Consider the following 27093-nt stretch of genomic DNA (forward strand, 5'->3'; position numbering starts at 1 on the left):
ACAGATTCACCACCACCAAAAAAATTTCGGGTAACCGCCAGTGCTGAAAAAATGATGGTGTCCATGTTCCGGGACAGCGAGGGCGTAATCCTTACCCATTGCGTTCCAAAGGGCACTACGGCAACAGGTGCATCCTACGAAAATGTTTTGAAGAACAAATTCCTTCCTGCACTGCAACAAAAACGTCCGGGAAGGGCTGCGCGTATGCTGTTTCGCCAAGACAACGCACTCGCACATCGAGCTAACGTTACGCAACAGTTTCTTCGTGATAACAACTTTGAAGTGATTCCTCATGCTCCCTACTCACCTGACCTGGCTCCTAGTGACTTTTGGCTTTTTCCAACAATGAAAGACACTCTCCGTGCTGCTATTGCCTCAGCGACTTTCCAGTGGTCAAAACAGACTCCTAAAGAAGCCTTCGCCGCTGCCATGGAATCATGGCGTCAGCGTTGTGAAAAATGTGTACGTCTGCAGGGCGATTACGTCGAGAAGTAACGCCAGTTTCATCGATTTCGGGTGAGTAGTTAATTATAAAAAAAAATCGGAGGCCTTATAACTTGAATGCACCTCGTATTATACTTAATGAAAGGCATGAAGGTGATCAGTACCGTTAAAAGACTTGATCATTTGCCACAGTGAATTTATTTATTGCTAGGGAAATAAGATAAGTGGTTTAAAGTGCTTCACATCATTCTTCAACATGATTTCCACCTTTCTTTATTATCGTGGTGAACGAGCGGCTCTCGCCCTGTGAGTGCGTGCGTCCATAAGTGTGATCCTCCAAGGCTGGTGTGCCGTTTGTGGTCGTGGTTTCAGCGGCTGCGTCACTCTTTGAGGTAGTGTTCGTAGTTCTTGTAGTAGCTGCCTTCCGGGTCGTACTTGGCCCTCAGCTTCTCCCAGATGTCTTTCTTCTCCTTCACCAGGAACTTGATCACCTTCTCGACGCCTTCCTTCTGCTTCTCGTTGCACTTGGCGCACTCGTTCTGAAGGGCGTCGGGAATTCGCGCTGCAGAAAAGACACATAACAAAGTTTTTTCAGTATCTCTAACATTACAAGTACTATTACTGCTCCGTTAAAGGAGATACTAGTTTAAATGTCAGTATATAATACTGATGAAGGAATCAGGGGTATTAACCATGCAACCAGTTTATGTATCCCTCTGTGCACCATCCCTTGCCGGAAGTTTCGTTTCGACTTCTTGAAAAATTAAATAAGAGAAACGTAACGTCCTAAGTGACACATTATGTACAGGGTATGTCAGCCATCCCTACCGACGTCATTTTATGCTACCCGCAACGTTATATGTGGCCTTCAGAAACCACACGCGAGATTTTCACATTCTATCTGTGGTGTCACCGCCAGACACCACACTTGCTAGGTGGTAGCCTTTAAATCGGCCGCGGTCCGTTAGTATACGCCGGACCCGCGTGTCGCCACTTTCAAGGATTGCAGACCGAGCGCCGCCACACGGCAGGTCTAGAGAGACTTCCTAGCACTCGCCCCAGTGGTACAACCGACTTTGGTAGCGATGGTTCACTGACAAAATACGCTCTCATTTGCCGAGACGATAGTTAGCATAGCCTTCAGCTACGTCATTTGCTACGACCTAGCAAGGCGCCATTACCAGTTACTATTGATACTGTAAAACATGTACTGTCAAGAGCGACGTTCACCATGTATGGATTAAAGTTAAGTATTCCACCAGCTACGTCAGTTTTTTCTACAGTCTAATTTCCTTGTCCTGTTCCAGACCTCACGCCAGCGTGCGTGAGCTAAAACGCGTGCCTTTCGGCTTCCTTTAACCATACCGGTGTTGGCTCTCCTGCCAACCCACAACACTATCACTCGCTACACACAGAGAATTAGTCCTACAGAAAAAAAAGAATGAGAGATATTTGTAGGAAATTTAATGTAATTCGGCTAGAGGAGATTCATGAAAAACCTACGAAAGTGACATTCAAACGCAGAAGCAGGCCCACACACAGCCTCCACTGGTCAGGATTTCTAGTGTGTTGTTCAAAGCACGCCTGCTTACCATTGTATAAAAATTTGCGACTGCACGAATTATTGTCCACATTCGACTTTTTTGTTCTACATTGACTGGCCTCATTACACCACCGGCTTAGTCGAGCATTTAAAAACTGTAAAACTGACGTTTGTGTAAATTTTATCCAACAATTTTAGCAGCATAATATAAACAATTACGTCGTTGTATTCGTCAGGCCTTCTCACTATGAAACTACAGTGCTTGTAAGGGTTAGGTTTGGGTCGAATGGCCAGGGTAATTAGTTTTAGGGTAACCTTTATAAAAGTCGTTTTCGTTTCATTAGCCTCACGGGCACGTTCAAATTAACAGCGTTATCGAAATGGTCGATTATACTGGTAGGATAATAACCCTCTCAACAGAGACCAAAAAAGATCCAGTATAGGAAATATCTACATCTACATCTACATCCATACTCCGCAATCCACCTGACGGTGTGTGGCGGAGGGTACCTTCAGTACCTCTATCGGTTCTCCCTTCTATTCCAGTCTCGTATTGTTCGTGGAAAGAAGGATTGTCGGTATGCCTCTGTGTGGGCTCTAATCTCTCTGATTTTATCCTCATGGTCCCTTCGCGAGATATACGTAGGAGGGAGCAATATACTGCTTGACTCTTCGGTGAAGGTATGTTCTCGAAACTTTGACAAAAGCCCGTACCGAGCTACTGAGCGTCTCTCCTGCAGAGTCTTCCACTGGAGCTTATCTATCATCTCCGTAACGCTTTCGCGATTACTAAATGATCCTGTAACGAAGCGCGCTGCTCTCCGTTGGATCTTCTCTATGTCTTGTATCAACCCTATCTGGTACGGATCCCACACTGCTGAGCAGTATTCAAGCAGTGGGCGAACAAGCGTACTGTAACCTACTTCCTTTGTTTTCGGATTGCATTTCCTTAGGATTCTTCCAATGAATCTCAGTCTGGCATCTGCTTTACCGACAATCAACATTATATGATCGTTCCATTTTAAATCACTCCTAATGCGTACTCCCAGATAATTTATGGTATTAACTGCTTCCAGTTGCTGACCTGCTATTTTGTAGCTAAATGATAAAGGATCTATCTTTCTGTGTATTCGCAGCACATTACACTTGTCTACATTGAGATTCAGTTGCCATTCCCTGCACCATGCGTCAATTCGCTGCAGATCCTCCTGCTTTTCAGTACAATTTTCCATCGTTACAACCTCTCGATACACCACAGCATCATCTGCAAAAAGCCTCAGTGAACTTCCGATGTCATCCACCAGGTCATTTATGTATATTGTGAATAGCAACGGTCCTATGACACTCCCCTGCGGCACACCTGAAATTACTCTTACTTCGGAAGACTTCTCTCCATTGAGAATAACATGCTGCGTCCTGTTATCTAGGAACTCCTCAATCCAATCACACAATTGGTCTGATAGTCCATATGCTCTTACTTTGTTCAATAAACGACTGTGGGGAACTGTATCGAACGCCTTACGGAAGTCAAGAAACACGGCATCTACCTGTGAACCCGTGTCTATGGCCCTCTGAGTCTCGTGGACGAATAGCGCGAGCTGGGTTTCACATGACCGTCTTTTTCGAAACCCATGCTGATTCCTACAGAGTAGATTTCTAGTCTCCAGAAAAGTCATTATACTCGAACACAATACGTGTTCCAAAATTCTACAACTGATCGACGTTAGAGATATAGGTCTATAGTTCTGCACATCTGTTCGACGTCCCTTCTTGAAAACGGGGATGACCTGTGCCCTTTTCCAATCCTTTGGAACGCTACGCTCTTCTAGAGACCTACGGTACACCGCTGCAAGAAGGGGGGCAAGTTCCTTCGCGTACTCTGTGTAAAATTGAATTGGTATCCCATCAGGTCCAGAGGCCTTTCCTCTTTTGAGCGATTTTAATTGTTTCTCTATCCCTCTGTCGTCTATTTCGATATCTACCATTTTGTCATCTGTGCGACAATCTAGAGAAGGAACTACAGTGCAATCTTCCTCTGTGAAACAACTTTGGAAAAAGACATTTAGTATTTCGGCCTTTAGTCTGTCATCCTCTGTTTCAGTACCATTTTGGTCACAGAGTGTCTGGACATTTTGTTTTGATCCACCTACCGCTTTGACATAAGACCAAAATTTCTTAGGATTTTCTGACAAGTCAGTACATAGAACTTTACTTTCGAATTCATTGAACGCCTCTCGCATAGCTCTCTTCACACTACATTTCGCTTCGCGTAATTTTTGTTTGTCTGCAAGGCTTTGGCTATGTTTATGTTTGCTGTGAAGTTCCCTTTGCTTCCGCAGCACTTTTCTAACTCGGTTGTTGAACCACGGTGGCTCTTTTCCATCTCTTACGATCTTGCTTGGCACATACTCATCTAACGCATTATGTACGATGGTTTTGAACTTTGTCCACTGATCCTCAACACTATCAGTACTTGAGACAAAACTTTTGTGTTGAGCCAACAGGTACTCTGAAATCTGCTTTTTGTCACTTTTTCTAAACAGAAAAATCTTCCTACCCTTTTTAATATTCCTATTTACGGCTGAAATCATCGATGCCGTAACCGCTTTATGATCGCTGATTCCCTGTTCTGCGTTAACTTTTTCAAATAGTTCGGGTCTGTTTGTCACCAGAAGGTCTAATATGTTATCGCCACGAGTCGGTTCTCTGTTTAACTGCTCAAGGTAGTTTTCAGATAAAGCACTTAAAAAAATTTCACTGGATTCTTTGTCCCTGCCACCCGTTATGAACGTCTGAGTCTCCCAGTCTATATCCGGCAAATTTAAATCTCCACCCAGAACTATAACATGGTGGGGAAATCTACTCGAAATATTTTCCAAATTATCCTTCAGGTGCTCAGCCACAACAGCTGCTGAGCCAGGGGGCCTATAGAGACATCCAATTACCATGTCTGAGCCTGCTTTAACCGCGACCTTCACCCAAATCATTTCACATTTCGGATCTCCGTCAATTTCCTTCGATACTATTGCACTTCTTACCGCTATAAACACGCCTCCCCCTTCACTGTTCAGCCTGTCTCTGCGGTATACATTCCAATCTGAGTTTAGGATTTCGTTACTGTTTACGTCTGGTTTCAGCCAACTTTCTGTCCCTAGTACTATATGGGCGTTGTGATCGTTTATTAATGAGAGCAGTTCTGGGACCTTTCTATAGACGCTCCTGCAGTTTACTATTAGCACATTAATATTGTTATTCCCTGTTGCATTTTGCCTACTCCTATCTTGCCGCGTCTCAGGAGGCGTCTTGTCGGGCCTAGGGAGGGGATTCTCTAACCTAAAAAACCCCCATGTGCACTCCACACGTACTCCGCTACCCTTGTAGCCGCTTCCGGCGTGTAGTGCACGCCTGACCTATTCAGGGGGACCCTACATTTCTCTACCCGATAGCGGAGGTCGAGAAATTTGCACCCCAGATCTCCGCAGAATCGTCTGAGCCTCTGGTTTAAGCCTTCCACTCGGCTCCAAACCAGAGGACCGCGATCGGTTCTGGGAACGATACTACAAATAGTTAACTCTGATTCCACCCCGCGAGCGAGGCTTTCCGCCTTCACCAATTCCGCCAACCGCCTGTACGAACTGAGGATGACCTCTGAACCCAGACGGCAGGAGTCATTGGTGCCGACATGAGCAACAATTTGCAGTCGGGTTCACCCAGTGCTCACTATCGCCGCCGGTAGGGCCTCCTCCACATCTCGGATGAGACCCCCCGGCAAGCAGACAGAGTGAACACTGGCATTCTTCCCCGACCTTCTCGCTATTTCCCTAAGGGGCTCCATCACCCGCCTAACGTTGGAGCTCCCAATAACTAATAAACCCCTCCCCCCGTGTGCCTGCTCGGACCTTGCTGAAGGAGCAGCCACATGTCCCCTCACAGGCAGAGCGGGCGATGCCACACGGCCAGCCTCCACATTGACCTTCCGCCTCGTGCGCCGCGAACGCCGCTGAACCCGCCACTCCCCTTGGGGAGAGGGTGGCCCAACCGCGCCCGGTACCCGCGAAGATGTCTCGACAGCAGGGACAGTGGGTGAAGCATGTAACACCTGGGGTGTACCTTGCGACGCACCCGACTCCCCACTGCCGCTACACTCCGAGGCAGCAGCCTGAAGACGGCTGACCGCGGCCATCAACACGCTCAGCTGTTCGCGAACAGTGGCCAGCTCCTCCTGCGTCCGTACACAGCAGTCACACATCCTATCCATCTTAAGGAAACAATTTACTGAAGAGAGTTAATCAACCTTTAACTAGCCTGCTAATTCACTAAAGGCGGCTGCTTATTCACTAAACTGTGGTTGCTAGCCACTTCTTGTAGAAAACAATGAAAATAGCACTACCTGTCTCTGGACTGTATTGAAAACAAACTCTAGCACTACTGGCACTATGGTTGACTACAGGGACTCTCTCTGACTGTATTCAAAACAAACACGAAATCTATGGAACACTATTAAGAGCACTCGAAAAATAAAGCTTCCTAAAAGCAAATACACACGGAAGAAGAAGTGACAAGTAAGAAAAATACAGTTAATACTTAAATTAAGGTAGCTCGCTGCACAGCAGACGTGAAGCAGGCGGCAGTTACGACGTTCGTGTAGTCGTAAATTCTCGTACCAGCGCTAGGACGGAATGTCACAAAGAACATACCAGAAATCCTGACTGGTGAGGGGTGAGTGTGGGGTTGGAGTTGCGTTTGTAGGTCACTGTAGTACGTTTTTCTTAAATAACTCAAAAACCTTGGCCTCCAGCGAAAACGTACCCAATACAAAATTTAACTACACTTAATTTCCTACAAAAAGTTCCAGGCTAGACATGAAATTGCAGCTTGCAGCTTGCATAAACTACAACGGTATATCCCACTTGTCTTACAAAATTTCTCTGGTGTTTGGACAAATATTTGCAGTTCCGTTTCTGTCATGTGTTGACGGAGTTATGTGATGGAGGTACGTCAAACAAGTACCGCCCACCACGTGTTTCATGTGAAGGCTGCTAACAACGAGAAGTGGTGCTTTGTTTCTCGTTACAGCACAATATTATTCAATACAACATTTGTTTAAATGAAGTTTTGTATGCCGTTTTGATAGAGCGGTCGCAAATTAGATTAATGAGATGCTCGGTACGACTATACAGGGTGAGTCACCTGACGTTACCGCTGGATGTATTTCGTAAACCACATCAAATACTGACGAACCGATTCCACAGACCGAACGTGAGGAGAGAGGCTAGTGTAATTGGTTAATACAAACCATAAAAAATGCACGGAAGTATGTTTTTTAACACAAACCTACGTTTTTTTTTAAATGGAACCCCGTTAGTTTTGTTAGCACATTTGAACATATAAAGAAATACGTAATCAGTGCCGTTTGTTGCATTGTAAAATGTTAATTACATCCGGAGATATTGTAACCTATGGTTGACGCTTGAGTACCACTCCTCCGCTGTTCGGTCGTGTGTATCGGAGAGCACCGAATTACGGAGGGATCCAAAGGGAACGGTGATGGACCTTAGGTACAGAAGAGACTGGAACAGCACATTACGTCCACATGCTAACACCTTTTTATTGGTCTTTTTCACTGACGCACATGTACACTACCATGAGGGGTGAGGTACACGTACACACGTGGTTTCCGTTTTCAATTATGGAGTGGAATAGAGGGTGTCCCGACATGTCAGGCCAATAGATGTTCAATGTGGTGGCCATCATTTGCTGCACACAATTGCAGTCTCTGGCGTAATGAATGTCGTACACGCCGCAGTACATCTGGTGTAATGACGCCGCGGGTTGCCACAATACGTTGTTTCACATCCTCTGGGGTTGTAGGCACATCACGGTACACATTCTCCTTTAACGTACCCCACAGAAAGAAGTCCAGAGGTGTAAGATCAGGAGAACGGGCTGGCCAATTTACGCGTCCTTCACGTCCTATGAAACGCCCGTCGAACATCGTGTCAAGGGTCAGCCTAGTGTCAATTGCGGAATGTGCAGGTGCACCATCATGCTGATACCACATACGTCGACGCGTTTCCAATGGGACACACTCTATTCCACTTCGTAATTGAAAACGGAAACCACATGTGTACGTTTACCTCACCCCTCATGGTAGTGTACATGTACGTCAGTGAAAAAGACCAATAAAAAGGGGCGGCCAGAGTGGCCGAGCGGTTAAAGGCGCTACAGTCTGGAACCGCACGACCGCTACGGTCGCAGTTTCGAATCCTGCCTCGGGCATGGATGTGTGTGATGTCCTTAGGTTGGTTAGGTTTAAGTAGTTCTAAGTTCTATGGGACTTATGACCACAGCAGTTGAGTCCCATAGTGCTCAGAGCCATTTTGAACCAATAAAAAGGTGTTAGCATGTGGACGTAATGTGCTGTTCCTTTCTCTTCTGTACCTAGGGTCCATCACCGTCCCCTTTGGATCCCTACGTAATTCGGTGCTCTCTGACACACACGATCCAACAGCGGAGGAGTGGTGCTCAAGCGTCAACTTTAGGTTACAATATCTCCGGATGTAATTAACATTTTACAATGCAACAAACGGCACTGATTACGTATTTGTTTATATGTTCAGATGTGCTAACAAAACTAACGGGGTTCCATTTAAAAAAAACGTAGGTTTGTGTTAAAAAAGATACTTCCGTGCATTTTTTTATATGGTTTGTATTAACCAATTACACTAGCCCCTCTCCCCACGTTCGGTCTGTGGAATCGATTCGTCAGTATTTGATGTGGTTTACGAAATATATCCAGCGGTAACGTTAGGTGACTCACCCTGTATTTATTAAGAGCAATAGGAAAAGTCGTAAGTAGCAGTCGAACAGCTGCCGTGTAGCGGCAGCGGACAGGTAGCGTGGCGCGGGTCCGCAGCCGAGACGAGCAGGGGCAAGCGGCTTTGCGGGAACGGAACACAAAACTGTTCTGTGAATCCAGGAGAGAGTGGATGTTTACTTTCGAGGAAACGAGAGGAGAATAACTGAGTGACCGTAAAATTATAATTATATAAATACATGTAATGTAAGATCGAGCCGAAGTGGTGTCAAGCCTTTGAGTGGTGCAGTGATAAACAAGCCCTTGAATGCTCAACGGTATCGGCTGACCGCCGTCTCTTCCTCAGCCCTGGGGCGTCACCAGGTGCGGATACGGAGGGGCACGTGGTTGGCACACCGCTCTCCCGGACTTCGTCAGTTTCTCAATCAAGTAGCTCCTCAGTTGGCCTTACAAGGGCTGAATGCATCCCTCTTGCCAACAGCGTTCGGTAGACCCGGATGGTGACCCATCCACGTGGTGGGCGAACCCGACAGCGCTTAACTTCTGTGATCTGACGGGAACCTGTGATACCATTGCGGGAAGGCCGTTGGCAACTGATGCGGTGGTAGGCGTTCGGAATTGCGAGAAGTTACCACTTGTGTAAATTGTGTTCATCCACTTATTACAAAACCCAAATTACAAATATATGCCGAAGGAGCAAATAAAATGACCGTCATGAATCGTAGGTCTGTCATCTTTGTAGATTCGGTGTATCATAATTCATACTGAAAATCGAAAATGTATACAAATCAAAAACTTCAGTAAACATGGTTCCATCGACGAGCTGTTCGCGAGATAGTTGCGAATGTCTAGTTACGAACCACCACTGATTTCACTGCGAAGTATTGTTCTAGTCCAGTAGTTCCCAAACTGGGGTTAATTACTCACTGAGAGGTAAAATGAAATTTTATGAGGAGTAAAAACTAAATGATTTGATTCTGTTGCAGTCATGAAGCTAAATTATTTTCAAAAGATTATTACTATTATCACAATCTTGTAAGACTCTAATATTCCTTGTAGGAATTGTCAATAATTGCTTATTCTCAGTTAGCAGCATTAACACGGTGGAGGTCACAGGTTCCTCACATAGTCCACCCACAGCACAAATATGTTGTTCTTTGTCCCGTACATTTCTGATGATAGAAGTGAGACATATACTTAACAAATGCTAAATATCTCAAAAAAAAATGTTTCCTCCAAGTTACAGATAGTATCAGAAGTCTTCCAGAAAGTGTTTCATTACTTGCTTCGAAACAGATAAATGTATTAATTGACACCACATCAGTATCTACATAACGCTGTACACGGTTGCCGGCCGCTGTGGCGGAGCAGTTCTAGGCGCTTCACTCTGGAACCGCGCGATCGCTACGGTCGCAGGCTCGAATCCTGCCACGGGCATGGGTGTGTGCGATGTCCTTAGGCTAGTTAGGTTTAAGTAGTTCTAAGTTCTATGGGACTGATGACCACAGATGTTAAGTCCCATAGTACTCAGAGCCATTTGAACCATTTGTACACTGTATTACTACAGTTATTAGACTGATAAGGCACAAAGTATTAACAGCCTGAAGTTGGCGTCCAGCAATTAAGCGATTCACAAACAGTAAGTATAATGCACACATCGGAAGTGGTTTAACTTTAAATGGGGTTGCAGTATGCAGCTTAAGCAAATTCCTCATTAGAGAGGACAGTGCTGCCAAAGCAGAGTTACTAAACACAGCCGTCCGAAACGCCTTCGCAAAAGAAGACGAAGTAAATATTGAGGAATTCGAATCGAGAACAGCTGCCAGTAGTGAAGCAACTTCAATCACTTAATAAAAGCGAGTCTTCTGCACCAGATTGTATACCAACTAGGTTACTTTCGGAGTATGCTGACGCATTAGATCAATACTTAACAATCATAGACAACCGTTCAATCGACGAAAGATCCGTACCCAAAGACTGGAAAGTTGTACACATCACACCAATATTCAAGAAAGGTAGTAGGAGTAATCCACTAAATTACAGGCCCATATCGTTAACGTCGATATGCAGCAGGATTTTAGAACATATATTGTGTTCAGACATTACCTCGAAGAAAACTGTCTTTTGACACACAGTCAACATGGATTTAGGAAACATCCTTCCTGTGAAACTCAACTAGCTCTTTATTCACATGAAGTGTTGAGTGCTATTGACAAGGGATTTCAGATCGATTCCATATTTCTGGATTTCCGGGAGGCTTTTGACACTGAACCACACAAGCGGCTTGTAGTGAAACTGCGTGCTTATGGAATATCGTCTCAGTTATGTGACTGGATTTGTGATTTCCTGTCAGAGAGGTCACGGTTGTAATTGACGGAAAGACATCGAGTAAAACAGAAGCGATTTCTGGCGTTTCCCAAGGTAGTGTTATAGGCCCTTTGCTGTTCCTTATCTACATAAACGGTTTGGGAAACAATCTGAGCAGCCGTCTTCGGTTGTTTGCAGATGACGCTGTCGTTTATCGACTAATAAAGTCATCAGAGGACCAGATCAAATTACAAAACGATTTAGAAAAGATATGTGAATGGTACGAAAAGTGGCAGTTGTACCTAAATAACGAAAAGTGTGAGGTCATCCACATGAGTGCTAAAAGGAACTCAAACTTCGGTTACGCGATAAATCAGTCTAATCTAAAAGCCGAAAATTCAACTAAATACCTACGTATTACAATTATGAACAACTTAAATTGGAAGGAAGAAAAAGAAAATGTTGTGGGGATGGATAAGCAAAGACTGCGTTTTATCTGCAGGACAGTTAGAAAATGTAATAGACCTACTAAGGAGACTGCCTACACTAGGCTTGTCCGTCCTCATTTAGAATACTGCTGCGCGGTATGGGGTCCTTACCAGATACGACTGACTGAGTACATCGAAAAAGTTCAAAGAAAAGCAGCACGTTTTGTATTGTCGCGAAATGTGGGGGGATTGGTTCAAATGGCTCTGAGCACTATGGGACTTAACATCTATGGTCATCAGTCCCCTAGAACTTAGAACTACTTAAACCTAACTAACCGAAGGACAGCACACAACACCCAGCCATCACGAGGCAGAGAAAATCCCTGATCCCGCCGGGAATCGAACCCGGGAACCCGGGCGTGGGAAGCGAGAACGCTACCGCACGACCACGAGATGCGGGCTGTGGGGGGATTGTCATAAAAATGATACAGGATTTGGGCTGGACGTCATTAAAAGAAAGGCATTTTCGTTGCGACGAAATCTTCTCACGAAATTCCAACCACCAACTTTCTCCGCCGAATGCGAAAATATTTTTTTTTTTTTTTTTTTGACATCGACCTACATAGGAAGGAATGATCACCTCTATAAAATAAGGGAAATCAGAGCTCGTACGGAAAGATATAGGTGTTCATTCTTTCTGCGAGCTATACGAGACTGGAATAATAGTTGTGAAGGTGGCTCGATGAACCCTCTGCCAGACACTTGAATGTGATTTGCAGAGTATCCACGTGGATGTGGATGTAGATGTACAAGGGAATTATGTTTTGTAGTAAGTGTATAGCCTCATTGTGGGTCTGGAACCGCGCGACCGCTACGGTCGCAGGTTCGTATCCTGCCTCGGGCATGGATGTGTGTGACGTCCTTAGGTTTGTTAGGTTTAAGTAATTCTAAGTTCTAGGGAACTGATGACCTCAGATGTTAAGTCCCATAGTGCTCAGAGCAATTTGAATTTGAACCTCATTGTGAATAGTTAGCTTTCTTATCTGAGAAGCGAGTTGTGGGTAGCACTTATGAAGCTCCGTAAATTGCTTTAGCATTCATTCTACACACACACACACACACACACACACACACACACACACACACACAATACCGTTCATATTTCATCATTTAAAAAATAAAACTTTTCCAAGAAAAGTCTTTTATACTATTGTTTACTTACGCATTTAAGTTAGTGATGATGTAGGGCGGGGATCAACAGATAGCAGAGGTTGGGGGAGGAGGGAGGGACACTAGGTAATGTCTAATTGCACTCAGGGGTAGTGGTCTAAGAAAGGTTGGAAAGCACTGTTCTAGTCAGCACATGAGCCGCGTCGAATTATCGGCCTTAGTAGATCGGGGCCGAGCAGTAGTTTTTCGCCTGTTTTTCAGAGAAACAAATGGTTCAAATGGGTCTGAGCACTATGGGACTTAACATCTGAGGTCATCAGTCCCCTATAACTTCATCTACATCTACATCTACATCTACATCCATACTCCGCAAGCCACCTGACGGTGTGTGGCGGAGGGTACCTACAGTACCTCTATCGGTTCTCCCTTCTATTATAGTCTCGTATTGTTCGTGGAAAGAAGGATTGTCGGTATGCCTCTGTGTGGGCTCTAATCTCTCTGATTTTATCCTCATGGTCTCTTCGCGAGATATACGTAGGAGGGAGCAATATACTGCTTGACTCTTCGGTGAAGGTATGTCCTCGAAACTTTGACAAAAGCCCGTACCGAGCTACTGAGCGTCTCTCCTGCAGAGTCTTCCACTGGAGTTTATCTATCATCTCCGTAACGCTTTCGCGATTACTAAATGATCCTGTAACGAATCGCGCTGCTCTCCGTTGGATCTTCTCTATGTCTTGTATCAACCCTATCTGGTACGGATCCCACACTGCTGAGCAGTATTCAAGCAGTGGGCGAACAAGGGTACTGTAACCTACTTCCTTTGTTTTCAGATTGCATTTCCTTAGGATTCTTCCAATGAATCTCAACCTGGCATCTGCTTTACTGACGATCAACATTATATGATCATTCAATTTTAAATCACTCCTAATGCGTACTCCGAGATAATTTATGGTATTAACTGCTTCCAGTTGCTGACCTGCTATTTTGTAGCTAAATGATAAAGGATGTATCTTTCTTTATATTCGCAGCACATTACACTTGTCTACATTAAGATTCAATTGCCATTCCCTGCACCATGCGTCAATTCGCTGCAGATCCTCCTGCATTTCAGTACAATTTTCCATTGTTACAACATCTGGTACACCACAGCATCATCTGCAAAAAGCCTCAGTGAACTTCCGATGTCATCCACAAGGTCATTTATGTATATTGTGAATAGCAACGGTCCTATGACACTCCCCTGCGGCACACCTGAAATCACTCTTACTTCGGAAGACTTCTCTCCATTGAGAATAACATGCTGCGTCCTGTTATCTAGGAACTCCTCAATCCAATCACACAATTGGTCTGATAGTCCATGTGCTCTTACTTTGTTCATTAAACGACTGTGGGGAACTGTATCGAACGCCTTGCGGAAGTCAAGAAACACGGCATCTACCTGTGAACCCGTGTCTATGGCCCTCTGAGTCTCGTGGACGAATAGCGCGAGCTGGGTTTCACATGACCGTCTTTTTCGAAACCCATGCTGATTCCTACAGAGTAGACTTAGGACTAGTTAAACCTAAGTGACCAAAGGACATCACACACATCCATGCCCGAGGTAGGATTCGAACCTGCGACCGTAGTGGTCGCGCGGTTCCACACTGAAGCGCCTAGAACCGCTCGGCCACAATGGCCGGCTCAGAGAAACAGGGTGAACAGCTAGTCTATATAATCGATATCCGAGTGTCGTGGAGGGGGAGCAAAGGGAGCTGAGTTGGAGAGCGGAGCTGCGGACAGAGCGGCGAGCACGAGTGTGGCGTGGCTGTCTGCAGGCAACTGTGGTCGTCAAGGTAGGGCGCACCGAGACGAGCAGACGATAGCGATGGGCACTGACGCACGGCAGCAAGGAGAGCGGCCAGCTCTGCAGCTGGTGGCGGGGCGGAAAGCTCGGGCACGGAAGTTGTATCCGGTTACTGCTCGACAGTCTTATATCATCGTGAGTGGATTGGCAAGGCTTCCGCGGGGACAGAGGTACGTGCAGCTGATGTTCGACTACGTGCTAAGGCAGATGGTAAGTGGATCTGGGGAATCGGCGGATTTAATAACCAGTGAATCGACGTTTCTGCCATGTAACTGTGCTGCCCAGAGGTTTTATTCAGTACGGGTAGAATGTGTCAAGGAAGTAGGACTCTTGTTCTACTGTAGCTGGTAATTTGTTAAAATATGTTCAATTTTGTTGTCATATTCATGTAAAGTCAGAGAGAAAGGACGTCTGAAGTTCGGAGAAAGAGACCGATGAAAGGGTGGGTAGAGCTTAAGAAGTAAATTGCTTTCAGTTATGAGGTTTAATCTAAACGCTGATTACATATTTTTGTATATTTTAGAACGGATGTTAACGCTTGCAAATTACAAGAAAAGATTTATAATTTTATCTGCCTTATTGTGAAACTGTTTAGAGCGTAGGTCCAAAAATGGTTCAAATGGCTCTGAGCACTATGGGACTCAACTGCTGCGGTCATAAGTCCCCTAGAACTTAGAACTACTTAAACCTAACTAACCTAACGACATCACACACATCCACGCCCGAGGCAGGATTCGAACCTGCGACCGTAGCGGTCGTGCGGTTCCAGACTGTAGCGCCTTTAACCGCTCGGCCACTCCGGCCGGCAGAGCGTAGGTTCTCAAAGCTCAGTGTGATATGTAAGAGCCTAGTGAGACAACTAGCACCATATGAAGTTTTCATTTCTGGAACTTTTAATTTTTATTAACTTGTTTTCTACATCAAACTGCAAAGAGAATATAGTTTTGTGATCAATATTTTTGAGAAGTAAACTTTTTGCTAAAATTAACTAATACGATAGAACACGGTACTACTGTGCAGCAATGTTCACTTCTCATTTGCGCCACTGATGTCAAATACATGTTTTTAAAAGTTTATCCTGACATTCAGTAAACATCTCGTACGTTCCACTTCCCCAAATCCGTATATTGTCATTGGTCAGTGAATCTAAACATTTCGACTGGATTCCCATCTAATTTGACTAATATTGGGCTCATATTGAGGAATGCTGTACGTACATACGGGGGTATCGGCACATTTTGCTGCTGATGTAAATCGCAGTCAGATACGCAAATATGGTTCGGGACGCAGAACATACATCTCGATTTCGAAGAGCACTCAACCTCTGGATATTTCAGAGCGAAATGCGCAGCGCTCGTGTTGATTCTGCCGAAGAACTGAAGAAGTGAACTGCACTGTTTTGTCAAGATTTACGAGATGATCCGGGGACGTTTGAAAGAATTCGTATCTCACCGCAGAGACGAGTGGAGTACTTTAAAATGCAAACTTTCAAGGCTGGAAATGTCACAATTTTGCTGCAATCAGTAGCGAGTCAGGGTGTGAATCGGACATTCAACAAAGATCCATTCGACCACAGCATAATAGCACGAAACATTTTATTAAATGTGAGTGGAGCACTGCATTCAGATTCGAAGACGACAGTTCCTTTAACAGGCACGAGTGTGCAGTAAATGATTAACCTACAGCATGTTGAAGTTGCAATGTATTTGTTGTTGAGGTCCGCCATGGTCAGATTTGAGCCCAAGTACATGAGGAATAAATCGAAGTGTTGATATTTCAAACTTATTTGTGCTATCCGGGATAATATTTCATGTTGAAGTCAGTGGCGATCTGTTACCACACATTTGCAATTATGTTCACTAGAACGTTTTTTCTTCTAGTATATTTATTTTTATGTGTGTGTGTTTGTCTGTATAGAGTCAGCTGTGTGTTCTATGCGTGATTTCGTGCTGCAATTTAAAAACCTAGAAACACATACGTAGGTATTCCTCAGTACTGTGCAAGAGCTGGAAAACTTTTACTGCACAAATCGTAAAGATTTGCTTGTAACATAAAGACGAACTTTAAACACTGCAGGATCCCCGTTTTCTAGCTTTTTAAGTAGTTACGTTAATGGAGAATTAAGAATAAAATGTGTCCATTAATGTAGCCGTTCACAGTGAAATAATGGACCACTTTGTTTGCCGTATGAGTAAGTTGCAGATTATTTCGCATTTTATAGAATATGTGACGGTTTTATCAAAGTGTTGGAAGTCGAATCCTTTCGAGTATCAAACTGAAATAAACATTACTACTGCTGCTGACAGTCGAATCCGTTACTCGTCAAAGTTACACAATTGTAAATATAGGAAGTATAATGGAAACAGTTCTACAATCAGCTGACTTAACAACGAGTGCGCTGTCATTTACCTGCTTTGATGTACAAATGGAGAATTGAAAGCTCGTGCACGGGGTAGCAGTAAAATATTTATAGACCCACCGACCGAGTCGTAAAACGGAAATCCTTGACAAACGCAGCACTGAAGCGTGGCCGTGATGAGATACGGGAGCCGTGATCCGCTACAACAGCAACGCCGGAATACGTGTGACTGTTGTTTCACATCTAAACAAACTACAAGATCACTAGTTAGTTATCAATAAACGGGATCTCCCTGCACAAATACAGAATACACGTATTCAGCGAACCAACAATTTTTATTTGCGAAGTTTCACAATCCAATAGGTTAGAAAGAGATATTTTCAATACGAAGATGAAGAAATTCTACCACCATTCCGTCCTCGTACCACTGCAAAAATGAATGATAGAAAATTATATGCAAATTGAGGGTGGAGAGAGGCAGCAAGGAAAGGAAAGGGAGCGGAGCACTTATGTCAGCTGCACCGGGACATTACGCGGACTGAACCTCTCTTACTCTCTATATACATAACTGATCTGACAGGGTGTTTTCTGACTGCTGTGGCGAACGGAAAGGTGTCGTCGTTGAGTGACCGTAGGAGGATTCAAGACGACTTAGACAAAATTTTGAGTTTGATTAATGGTAGATTGCTCTAAACGTAGAAAAAAAATGTTAGTTAATGCGGATGAGTAGCAATCCTGTAGCGTTCGAATACAGCATTAGCAGTGTAATGCTTGCCACAGTCACAGTCACGTCAAGACGTAACATTGCAAAGCGGTATGAAATAGAATGGGCACGTCAGGTAGGCAGCAGGAAAGGCGAATGCTCGACTTCGTTTTATCGGGAGCTTTTCTGTAAAGCAGACGGCTTACAGAAAGCTGGTGTGACCCATTCTTAAGTACTGCTCGATTGTTTGGGCTCCCCATCGGGTCGGATTAAAGGAAGATATGGAAGCAGTAAAGGAGTTTTGCTATTTAGGGAGTAAAATAACCGATGATGGTCGAAGTAGAGAGGATATAAAATGTAGACTGGCAATGGCAAGGAAAGCGTTTCTCAAGAAGAGGAATTTGTTAACATCGAGTATAGATTTAAGTGTCAGGAAGCCGTTTCTGAAAGTATTTGTATGGAGTGTAGCAATGTATGGAAGTGAAACATGGACGATAACTAGTTTGGACAAGAAGAGAATAGAAGCTTTCGAAATGTGGTGCTACAGAAGAATGCTGAAGATAAGGTGGGTAGATCACGTAACTAATGAAGAGGTATTGAATAGGATTGGGGAGAAGAGGAGTTTGTGGCACAACTTGGCTAGAAGAAGGGATCGGTTGGTAGGGCATGTTCTGAGGCATCAAGGGATCACAAATTTAGCATTGGAGGGCAGTGTGGAGGGTAAAAATCGTAGAGGGAGACCAAGAGATGAATACACTAAGCAGATTCAGAAGGATGTAGGTTGCAGTAGATACTGGGAGATGAAGAAGCTTGCACAGGATAGAGTAGCATGGAGAGCTGCATCAAACCAGTCTCAGGACTGAAGACCACAACAACAACAACAGTGGAAGCAATTCAGAGCCGTGCAGCTCGATTTGCTACCGGCAGGTTCGATCAGCACGCAAGTATCACGGAGATGCTTCGTGAACTCAAATGGTCAAATTGGAATCCCTAGAGGGAAGACGATGCCCTTCGCAGGAGGAATTATCGCCGAAATTTAGAGCAATGGCATTTCATGCCGACTGCTGTATGATTGTACTGCCACCAATGTATATTTCGCTTAAGGATCATGAAGATATGGTGAGAGAAATTAGGGCTCGTACGAAGGATTGTAGAAAGTTGTTTTTCCTCTCTTCATCTGTGAGTGGAACAGGAAAGGAAACGAATAACTGTGGTGCGTGGTGTCCTCCACCATGCACCGTACGGTGGCTTCCGGAATACGTATGTAGATGTAAAAGTAGCCCGCGTTTCTGGTCTCCACACCACAGAAAAATAAAATTTGGTTACCCTGAATCGAAAACGGGACCTTCGCGATTGCAGTCACCAACACTGACTAGAAGACAACTGTTATCTTTTATATACCGGCCTGCAACCTCTCCCCTGTGACCAGGGTAGCGGTCGTCAAATTGACCTTCGTCACATCTTGTTTCTGGACCTGACCTCGCGGAAACAAGGTAGATCTGGTTAGTCGATGTTGAATTTACATGTTACAGCTCCTCTTGATAACCAAATAAATTGTCCAGGTGCGAGGAGGACTGAGGGTTCTGTACAAACTTAACTGCGTATACAGGCAGTCCGTCCATTCGGAAATCGATAATAATGACGATTTTTACCTGTTACAGACACTGAAACTTGTACGATACGTGTCCCATTGATTCCAAGACGTTCGTGAATTTTTTAAGTTCTGCAGAAACGTAAGTACAACTTCAAACAGCCAAGATCGCTGTTGTACAGCCTTTATTGTGATACCGCTAGCAGTGCATGTAGTGCAGAAGACCTGAGGATGGCAACGCAGTTTGCTGAAACCGGCCATCACAATAAAGGCTGTACAGTAGCTGTTTGAAGTTGTACTTCTGTTTCTGCTTAATCTATATCGCCGCCTAGCTTGACAATGTCAGGCATTGACGATTCTAATTTCTACTTTGAGGCAGGAAAAAACTGAGAAAAGAAATATTTTTACATGTGATGTAATCATAAATTAACAGTTTTCTGATTTTTTTCCTTCAGTTGTACTGAGAAACCTTTCTTATTGTCAAATTTCATGATTACCCCTGAGTGAGTTTACGAGTATCAAAATATGTTACATAAATGGCAGCATCTTTTGCTTGCATTGACTTAGAAGCGTCACTTTTATACATCGCCAAAGTTATGTAGACCTTAATACGTGACATAAATTTCAACTTGATACGACTACCTGTACCTGAGAAAAAAGGTTTGTAACATGTTCTTTTGTAGGGCGGGCAACCATAGCCAAACTTCATTTTTTCAAAGAAAATTCCGCATTGGCTGTATGAATGATTTTTATTAAATCAACGACCGGTTTTGCACCACTTATCGGTGCATCCTCAGGCAGTATACGCTATGGGCAATGTTCAACGTTACTATTGTAAGTAGGCTGTTTAGGTTTTTATGTTGGTAACGCCACGTAGCGCTCTGCATGAAAATCACTGACTGTGCTGTGTGCAGTCTGTGACTGGTTTGCATTATTGGAATTTGCTATTGTAGTGCTGGGCAGTTGGCGATGTTGATTGTGCACCTGCACAGTCGCAACATATGGCTGCTGGCCGTCTCTACAAGGACTACAGTGGATCGATCTCTACCAGGACTACAGTGGGTCTGCTCTGTGATGACCTAACTACCAATATTCTTCAACTTCGACTGACTCTGCTGTGTTCAGATGTTCAGATGTGTGTGATATCTTATGAGACTTAACTGCTAAGGTCATCAGTCCCTAAGCTTACGCACTACTTAACTTGAATTATCCTAAGGACAAACACACACACACACACACACACACACCCATGCCCGAGGGAGGACTCGAACCTCCGCCGGGACCAGCCGCACAGTCCATGACTGCAGTGCCTAGACCGCGCAGCTAATCCCGCACGGCTACTCTGCTGTGGCTTTGCTCTGTTGTGGCCCATTATCTGTCTGCATGTCAAGAGTCAGCACTGTCTTTCCGTTGGAAGGACAACAAGACTACTTCTTCAAGACTTCATGGAAATCCACTACTTCCGTGTGAATTTTCTTTTACTGCTCAGACTTTGAGAAAAACACTCCAATTTTACTGTGATGAACGATCATGACTGTATTTATGGACAGTGAGAAAATCTTTGCTTTTGACCAACAGTGCATCAATAAGTGTGTGCAATGATTTCTTTGTTATTGTAATTATAAAAAAATTCTTCAAAACAATTTGTAAAATATTTTTGTGGGGAACATGGGGGCTATGTAAGTAGGCTGTTTAGGTTTTTATGTTGGTAACGTCACGTAGTGCTCTGTCTGAAAATCACTGACTGTGCTGTGTGCAGTCTGTGGCTGGTTTGCATTGTTGCAATTTGCTATTGTAGTCTTGGGCAGTTGGCTGTTAACAGCGCGTAGCGTTGCACAGTTGGAGATGAGCCGCCAGCAGTGGTGGATGTGGGGAGTGAGATGGCGGAGTTTTGTGAGCGGATGATCTGAACGTGTGTCCATCAGAGAGAGTAAATTTGTAAGACTGGATGTCATGAAGTGATACATATATTATGACTTTTGAACACTATTAAGGTAAATACATTGTTTCTTCTCTATCAAAATCTTTCATTTGCTAAGTATGCCTATCAGTAGTTAGTCCCTTCAGTAGTTAGAATATTTTATTTAGCTGGCAGTAGTGGCGCTCGCTGTATTGCAGTAGTTCGAGTAACGAAGATTTTTGTGAGGTAAGTGATTCATGAAAGATATAGGTTATTGTTAGTCAGGGCCATTCTTTTGTAGGAATTTTTGAAGGTCAGATTGCGTTGCGCTAAAAATATTGTGCGTCAGTTTAGTGCTGATCAGAATAAGTAAAGAGAGTAATGTCTGAGTACGTTCAGTTTTACTCAGCTGTTTGAAGATCAAATAATGTAAGAGGTTCATCAGCACAGTAATTCATAAATTTTTCTAAGGGGACGTTTCACTATGTTATAAATAGCGTATGGGCAATGTTCAACGTTACTATGTTGTAAGTAGCGTATATTGCCTGACGATGCACCAGTAAGAGGTGCGAAACTGGTCGCAGATTTAATAAAAATCATTTATACAGCCAGTGCGGAATTTTCATTGAAAAAAATGAGAAAAACGGGTTTTGAAAGGCGTTTTAAAAGTCTGTGGGTCTGACAGACAGGCGAACAAACAGCATGTGGTCCTATAAAGGTTCTGTTTTTGTCAATCGAGGTACGGAACTCTGAGAAGCACCATTAATCGAAAAACAGAGGAAGAACTCTCGGCATAAATAGATTCCTCTTGGAGGAACTAATTAGTCTTCCTGGAAGAACTAGCAAACTCCTCTTCTATAACAGCACGGAGGTGACCGCCTAAGGAACCTGCTGTTGTACTCTGATAAAACTGTAGGAGGGTCTTTCCGAGGTGAAAAACTACCGAGGTTTTGAAACTTCCTGGCAGATTAAAACTGTGTGCCCGACCGAGACTCGAACTCGGGACATTTGCCTTTCGCGGGCAAGTGCTCTACCATCTGAACTACCGAAGCACGACTCACGGCCGGTACTCACAGCTTTACTTCTGCCAGTATCTCGTCTCCTACCTTCCAAACTTTACAGGAGCTCTCCTGCGAACCTTGCAGAATTAGCACTCCTGAAAGAAAGGATATAGCGGAGACATGGCTTAGCCACAGTCTGGGGGATGTTTCCAGAATGATATTTTCACTCTGCAGCGGAGTGTGCGCTGATATGAAACTTCCTGGCAGATTAAAACTGTGTGCCCGACCGACAGTCGAACTCGGGACCTTTGCCTTTCACGGGCAAGTGCTCTACCATCTGAGCTACCGAAGCACGACTCACGCCCGGTACTCACAGCTTTACTTCTGCCAGTATCTCGTCTCCTATCTTCCAAACTTTACAGAAGCTCTCCTGCGAACCTTGCAGAACTAGCACTCCTGAAAGAAAGGATATAGCGGAGACATGGCGTAGCCACAGCCTGGGGGATGTTTCCAGAATGAGATTTTCACTCTGCAGCGGAGTGTGCGCTGATATGAAACTTTCTGGCAGATTAAAACTGTGTGCCCGACCGAGACTCGAACTCGGGACGTTTGCCTTTCGCGGGCAAGTGCTCTACCATCTGAGCTACCGAAGCACGACTCACGCCCGGTACTCACAACTTTACTTCTGCCAGTATGTCGTCTCCTACCTTCCAAACTTTACAGAAGCTCTCCTGCGAGTCGTGCTTCGGTAGCTCAGACGGTAGAGCACTTGCCCGCGGAAGGGAAAGGTCCCGAGTTCGAGTCTCGGTCCGGCACACAGTTTTAATCTGCCAGCAAGTTTCATATCAGCGCACACTCCGCTGCAGAGTGAAAATCTCATTCATACCGAGGTTCTGGTGGACGCACCTTTGAGCTCCTTGCCGTCGGCGGTGCAGCGTTCGTTGCCCTCGTCCAGCAGGCAGTCGGCGTACTTGCTGAAGAGGCGCTCGTTGTGCAGGATCTCGTCCACGTCCACGTTGTCGTACTTGGTGGTGTACTTGTCGCCGTCCGGCGCCGCCGCGACGGCGGCCACCAGGAGCGCGAGAGCGGCTGCGATCTTCCACATGGCGTGCTGGAGCTGGAGCTGGAGCTGGAGCTGGAGCTGGAGCTGGAGCTGGTGCCGGTGCGAGTGCCGCCCTGGGCAGAGGCGCGCGCTTTTAAGGCCAGGCCGTGCGCGCTTGAGCAAGCGCAGCCTCCAGCCGCGTCCGCGTTTCCAGGCGTTTCCGTAATCCCCGTCCATCATCACGCCACGCCAAGGAAACCCGGCCTCGCACCGCAGCCTTTCCACTTAACGAACGGACGCCGCAGCCTCAAATCTCTGGCAGTTTTCCTGTCTTCTGCAGATAATTGGCCCGTCGGTTGTAAGCTTCTACCGTCCAAAGGCTATTTCTCTCTGGGAGATACGTAACACTAATGGTCAACGCCATAAATGGGCATAATCTACTGCGCATGTTCTCAACATCAAAGCGAGCTAGTCACGTCAGTTTGTAACGACGCTGCTTGTCTACAATTTGCAGTAATAGCAGAATTTGGATACTGCACGTATTCGCCTTATGTTATATGCGTTTATGTATGTTTGAGTATATGTAGCAGTTATGTTGCGCTCTGTCGTTCCTACAGATTTAAAGAGAAGTATGTGAAAGAAGGACAAGTTACTTTTCATAGTTATGTACAACAGATGTATAATTGCAAATTTTGTGTTGATTTGGGCACTATATACGTTCAAAAATACCGAGACACAATGTTATGCCGGCCGTAGTGGCCGTGCGGTTCTAGGCGCTACAGTCTGGAACCAAGCGACCGCTACCGTCGCAGGTTCGAATCCTGCCTCGGGCATGAATGTGTGTGATGTCCTTAGGTTAGTTAGGTTTAATTAGTTCTAAGTTCTAGGCGACTGATGACCTCGGAAGTTAAGTCGCGTAGTGCTCAGAGCCATTAGAACCATTTGAACACAATATTATAAAGTTTCGTATTGTAGAGATAATTTCTGCAATTTTGTGGCCACTTGTTTACGAGACAAGTGCTAGATAAATTTGCAAGTGTATTCGAGTAAACTGACAGAGTACATATCAGTCTGTGTTCAAAAGTAGATAGAATTTGTAAATGACAACCTCATTAATTCCCTCAAGTTTAAGCAGGTTCCCAAACACTTGTGTCTAATCGGAACAGCTACGGCAATATGAATCAGTGCAACAGAAATCGTAGAAAAATATTTTTCGCTCTCACTTTTATTACTCCAAAACTCGAGCATTGATCCTGTATTTTCTAGTTTTTGTGCTTTGTTTATGGTTTTAACTTTGTGGTGAAAGCACTCCGACTTCAGGCCACGAGTGGCCCACCGGTACCATCCGACCGCCGTGTCATCCTCCTAGGAGGATGCGGATAGGAGGCGTGTGGGTTCAGCACACCGCTCTCTCGGTCGTTATGATGGCATTCTTGACCGAAGCCGCTACTATTCTGTCGAGTAGCTCCTCAATTGACATCACGAGGCTGAGTGCACCCCGAAAAATGGCAACAGCGCATGGCGGCCTGGATGGTCACCCATCCAAGTGCCGCCCACGCCCGACAGCGCTTAACTTCGGTGATCTCACGGGAACCGGTGTATCCGCTGCGGCAAGGCCGTTGCCAACTTTGTGGTGAGATGGCGAAAAAATTTTATGCATATTTTATGTGTCTATAAAAATCAGAAGAGTAAATAAAGAAAAACTGAAAATAGTAATGGACAAGCAGGAGGTACAAATCGCTTACCATGTTTATTGGAAAAATTTCATAATTACAAGTGCGTTGTTTCTTCGCCATTCTTCGGCGCCGTGTACATTGTCACTGTAACGTAATTGATGGGAACAAAGGTTCGACAATATCAATAAGTCCAACAGAAAACGTTGAAAAAGACATTGTTGGCTGTCACTTCTTATCCTGTTACAGAAAAAAACCTGAGTAAATGGAATCTGAACTATGATATTGTGGCGAAAAAGCATAATACCATTGCTCTTCACATCTTTAAATCAACTTCGGTTCCTGATAACAGATTTTTAAGATGTCAGTAAGAATCATATTAGAAGCTTCACTGTTCTTCTGAAGGCGACCTGTCTGTGGCAGAAGTAATCACACTCCAAATATGCAAAGTGCTGTACAGGCTAAAATGCGCTGTCGCAAAATCACGTGACTTGAACTTCAGAGGATGTTGCAGACAGAATTCTCGTTCTGTGCATCCGAATGCTCAGTCCACAGATATTTATGTTCTGTGGTTAACGTCACTTCCAAAGAGCCTTCAAACGGGGAGGAGATTTAAGTCTCGCTAGGATTATGTAAAGCGGGGATGCCACAGGCTTCTGCTCCGGATCCATCACTTTTCTTGAAATGTATCTTTCAAGATGGCAAGCGTTGTAATAGACGTGGAACTTATTGTAAATGAGCTCGCTAACACAATAGTTAGTAACACGTGGCTTCCAGAGTTCAGGCTAACGCTTAACTTCAACAAAACAAAATCTGATCCGGAATCCTTGAAAAAGCGAAAATTAACTCTCCTAATCTACACAAACAGTTGATGAAGCCAACTATTTGAAATTATTTGGACTGAAGGTTGATAAACAGCTTTTCTGGAAGGTTAGCGAGATGCGACATTGTCTACATCTACATCTACATTTATACTTCGCAAGCCACCCAACGGTGTGTGGCGGAGGGCACTTTACGTGCCACTGTCATTACCTCCCTTTCCTGTTTCAGTCGCGTATGGTTTGCGGGAAAAACGACTGTCTTAAAGCCTCCGTGCGCGCTCGAATCCCTCTAATTTTACATTCGTGATCTCCTCGGGAGGTATAAGTAGGGGGAAGCAATATATTCGATACCTCATCCAGAAACGCACCCTCTCGAAACCTGGCGAGCAAGCTACACCGCGATGCAGAGCGCCTCTCTTGCAGTCTGCCACTTGAGTTTGCTAAACATCTCCGTAACGCTATCACGGTTACCAAATAACCCTGTGACGAAACGCGCCGCTCTTCTTTGGATCTTCTGCATCTCCTCCGTCAACCCGATCTGGTACGGATCCCACACTGATGCGCAATACTCAAGTATAGGTCGAACGAGTGTTTTGTAAACCACCTCCTTTGTTAATGGAGTACATTTTCGAAGGATTCTCCCAATGAATCTCAACCTGGTACCCGCCTTACCAACAATTAATTTTATATGATCATTCCACTTCGAATCGTTCCGCACGCATACTCCCAGATATTTTACAGAAGTAACTGCTACCAGTGTTTGTTCTGCTATCATATAATCATACAATAAAGGATCCTTCTTTCTATGTATTCGCAATACATTACATTTGTCTATGTTAAGGGTCAGTTGCCACTCCCTGCACCAAGTGCCTATCCGCTGCAGATCTTCCTGCATTTCGCTACAATTTTCTAATGCTGCAACTTCTCTGTATATTACAGCATCATCCGCGAAAAGCCGCATGGAACTTCCGACACTATCTACAAGGTCATTTATATATATTGTGAAAAGCAATGGTCCCATAACACTCCCCTGTGGCACGCCAGAGGTTACTTTAACGTCTGTAGACGTTTCTACATTGATAACAGATTGTCACAATAAAAAATAAAAACAACAGGAGATATTGATTTTAGTGCTCTATCGTCTCGGTGCTTGATCGCAATTGTATATGTACTGATTATGGACTTCGGTCTGTGATGCTCTTCTTGTGATCGAAAGGCAGTAGATAAAAACTCTTAAGAAATTACACCAAAACGATGATGTCAATTAAAATCAAATGCGAGATACATCCAGCATGTCCTGGCATGTAGAAATCAACAACTTGGCCCTCATAATTACCATATGGTGCGACTGTTAACGTTCTACTGCTGTTCTGTACGTGGTGGAAGTACTGCGGTATCGTGAAGAGACTGAATACTCTTATCTCCACTATAAGAATAGCCTCCACCGTCTC

The 27093-nt window shown here is 44.6% G+C and overlaps 1 protein-coding gene and 1 pseudogene across 1 annotated transcript; both read right to left on the minus strand.

Annotated features, from left to right (window-relative positions):
- Positions 1-623: 623 nt before the first annotated feature.
- Positions 624-23266, minus strand: LOC126176024 (ejaculatory bulb-specific protein 3-like). Its single transcript, XM_049923151.1, has 2 exons — positions 23013-23266; positions 624-1006 (listed from the first exon to the last, which is right to left on the minus strand). Exons 1-2 carry the CDS (start codon positions 23209-23211, stop codon positions 825-827), a joined length of 381 nt encoding a protein of 126 aa, XP_049779108.1. The 5' UTR covers positions 23212-23266; the 3' UTR covers positions 624-824.
- A 1388-nt stretch (positions 23267-24654) lies between these two features.
- Positions 24655-24772, minus strand: LOC126177286 (5S ribosomal RNA; annotated as a pseudogene).
- Positions 24773-27093: the final 2321 nt, after the last annotated feature.

The sequence above is a fragment of the Schistocerca cancellata genome, chromosome 3 (assembly GCF_023864275.1).
Source record: "Schistocerca cancellata isolate TAMUIC-IGC-003103 chromosome 3, iqSchCanc2.1, whole genome shotgun sequence".
Lineage (NCBI taxonomy): Eukaryota > Metazoa > Arthropoda > Insecta > Orthoptera > Acrididae > Schistocerca > Schistocerca cancellata.

Coding starts and splice junctions, on each gene's coding strand:
- LOC126176024 (XM_049923151.1), bottom strand. CDS start 23,211: ATGTGGAAGATCGCAGCCGCTCTCGCGCTCCTGGTGGCCGCCGTCGCG. Junction 1,007..23,012: donor CGACGGCAAGGAGCTCAAAG/GTGCGTCCACCA, acceptor TCTTTTCTGCAG/CGCGAATTCCCGACGCCCTT.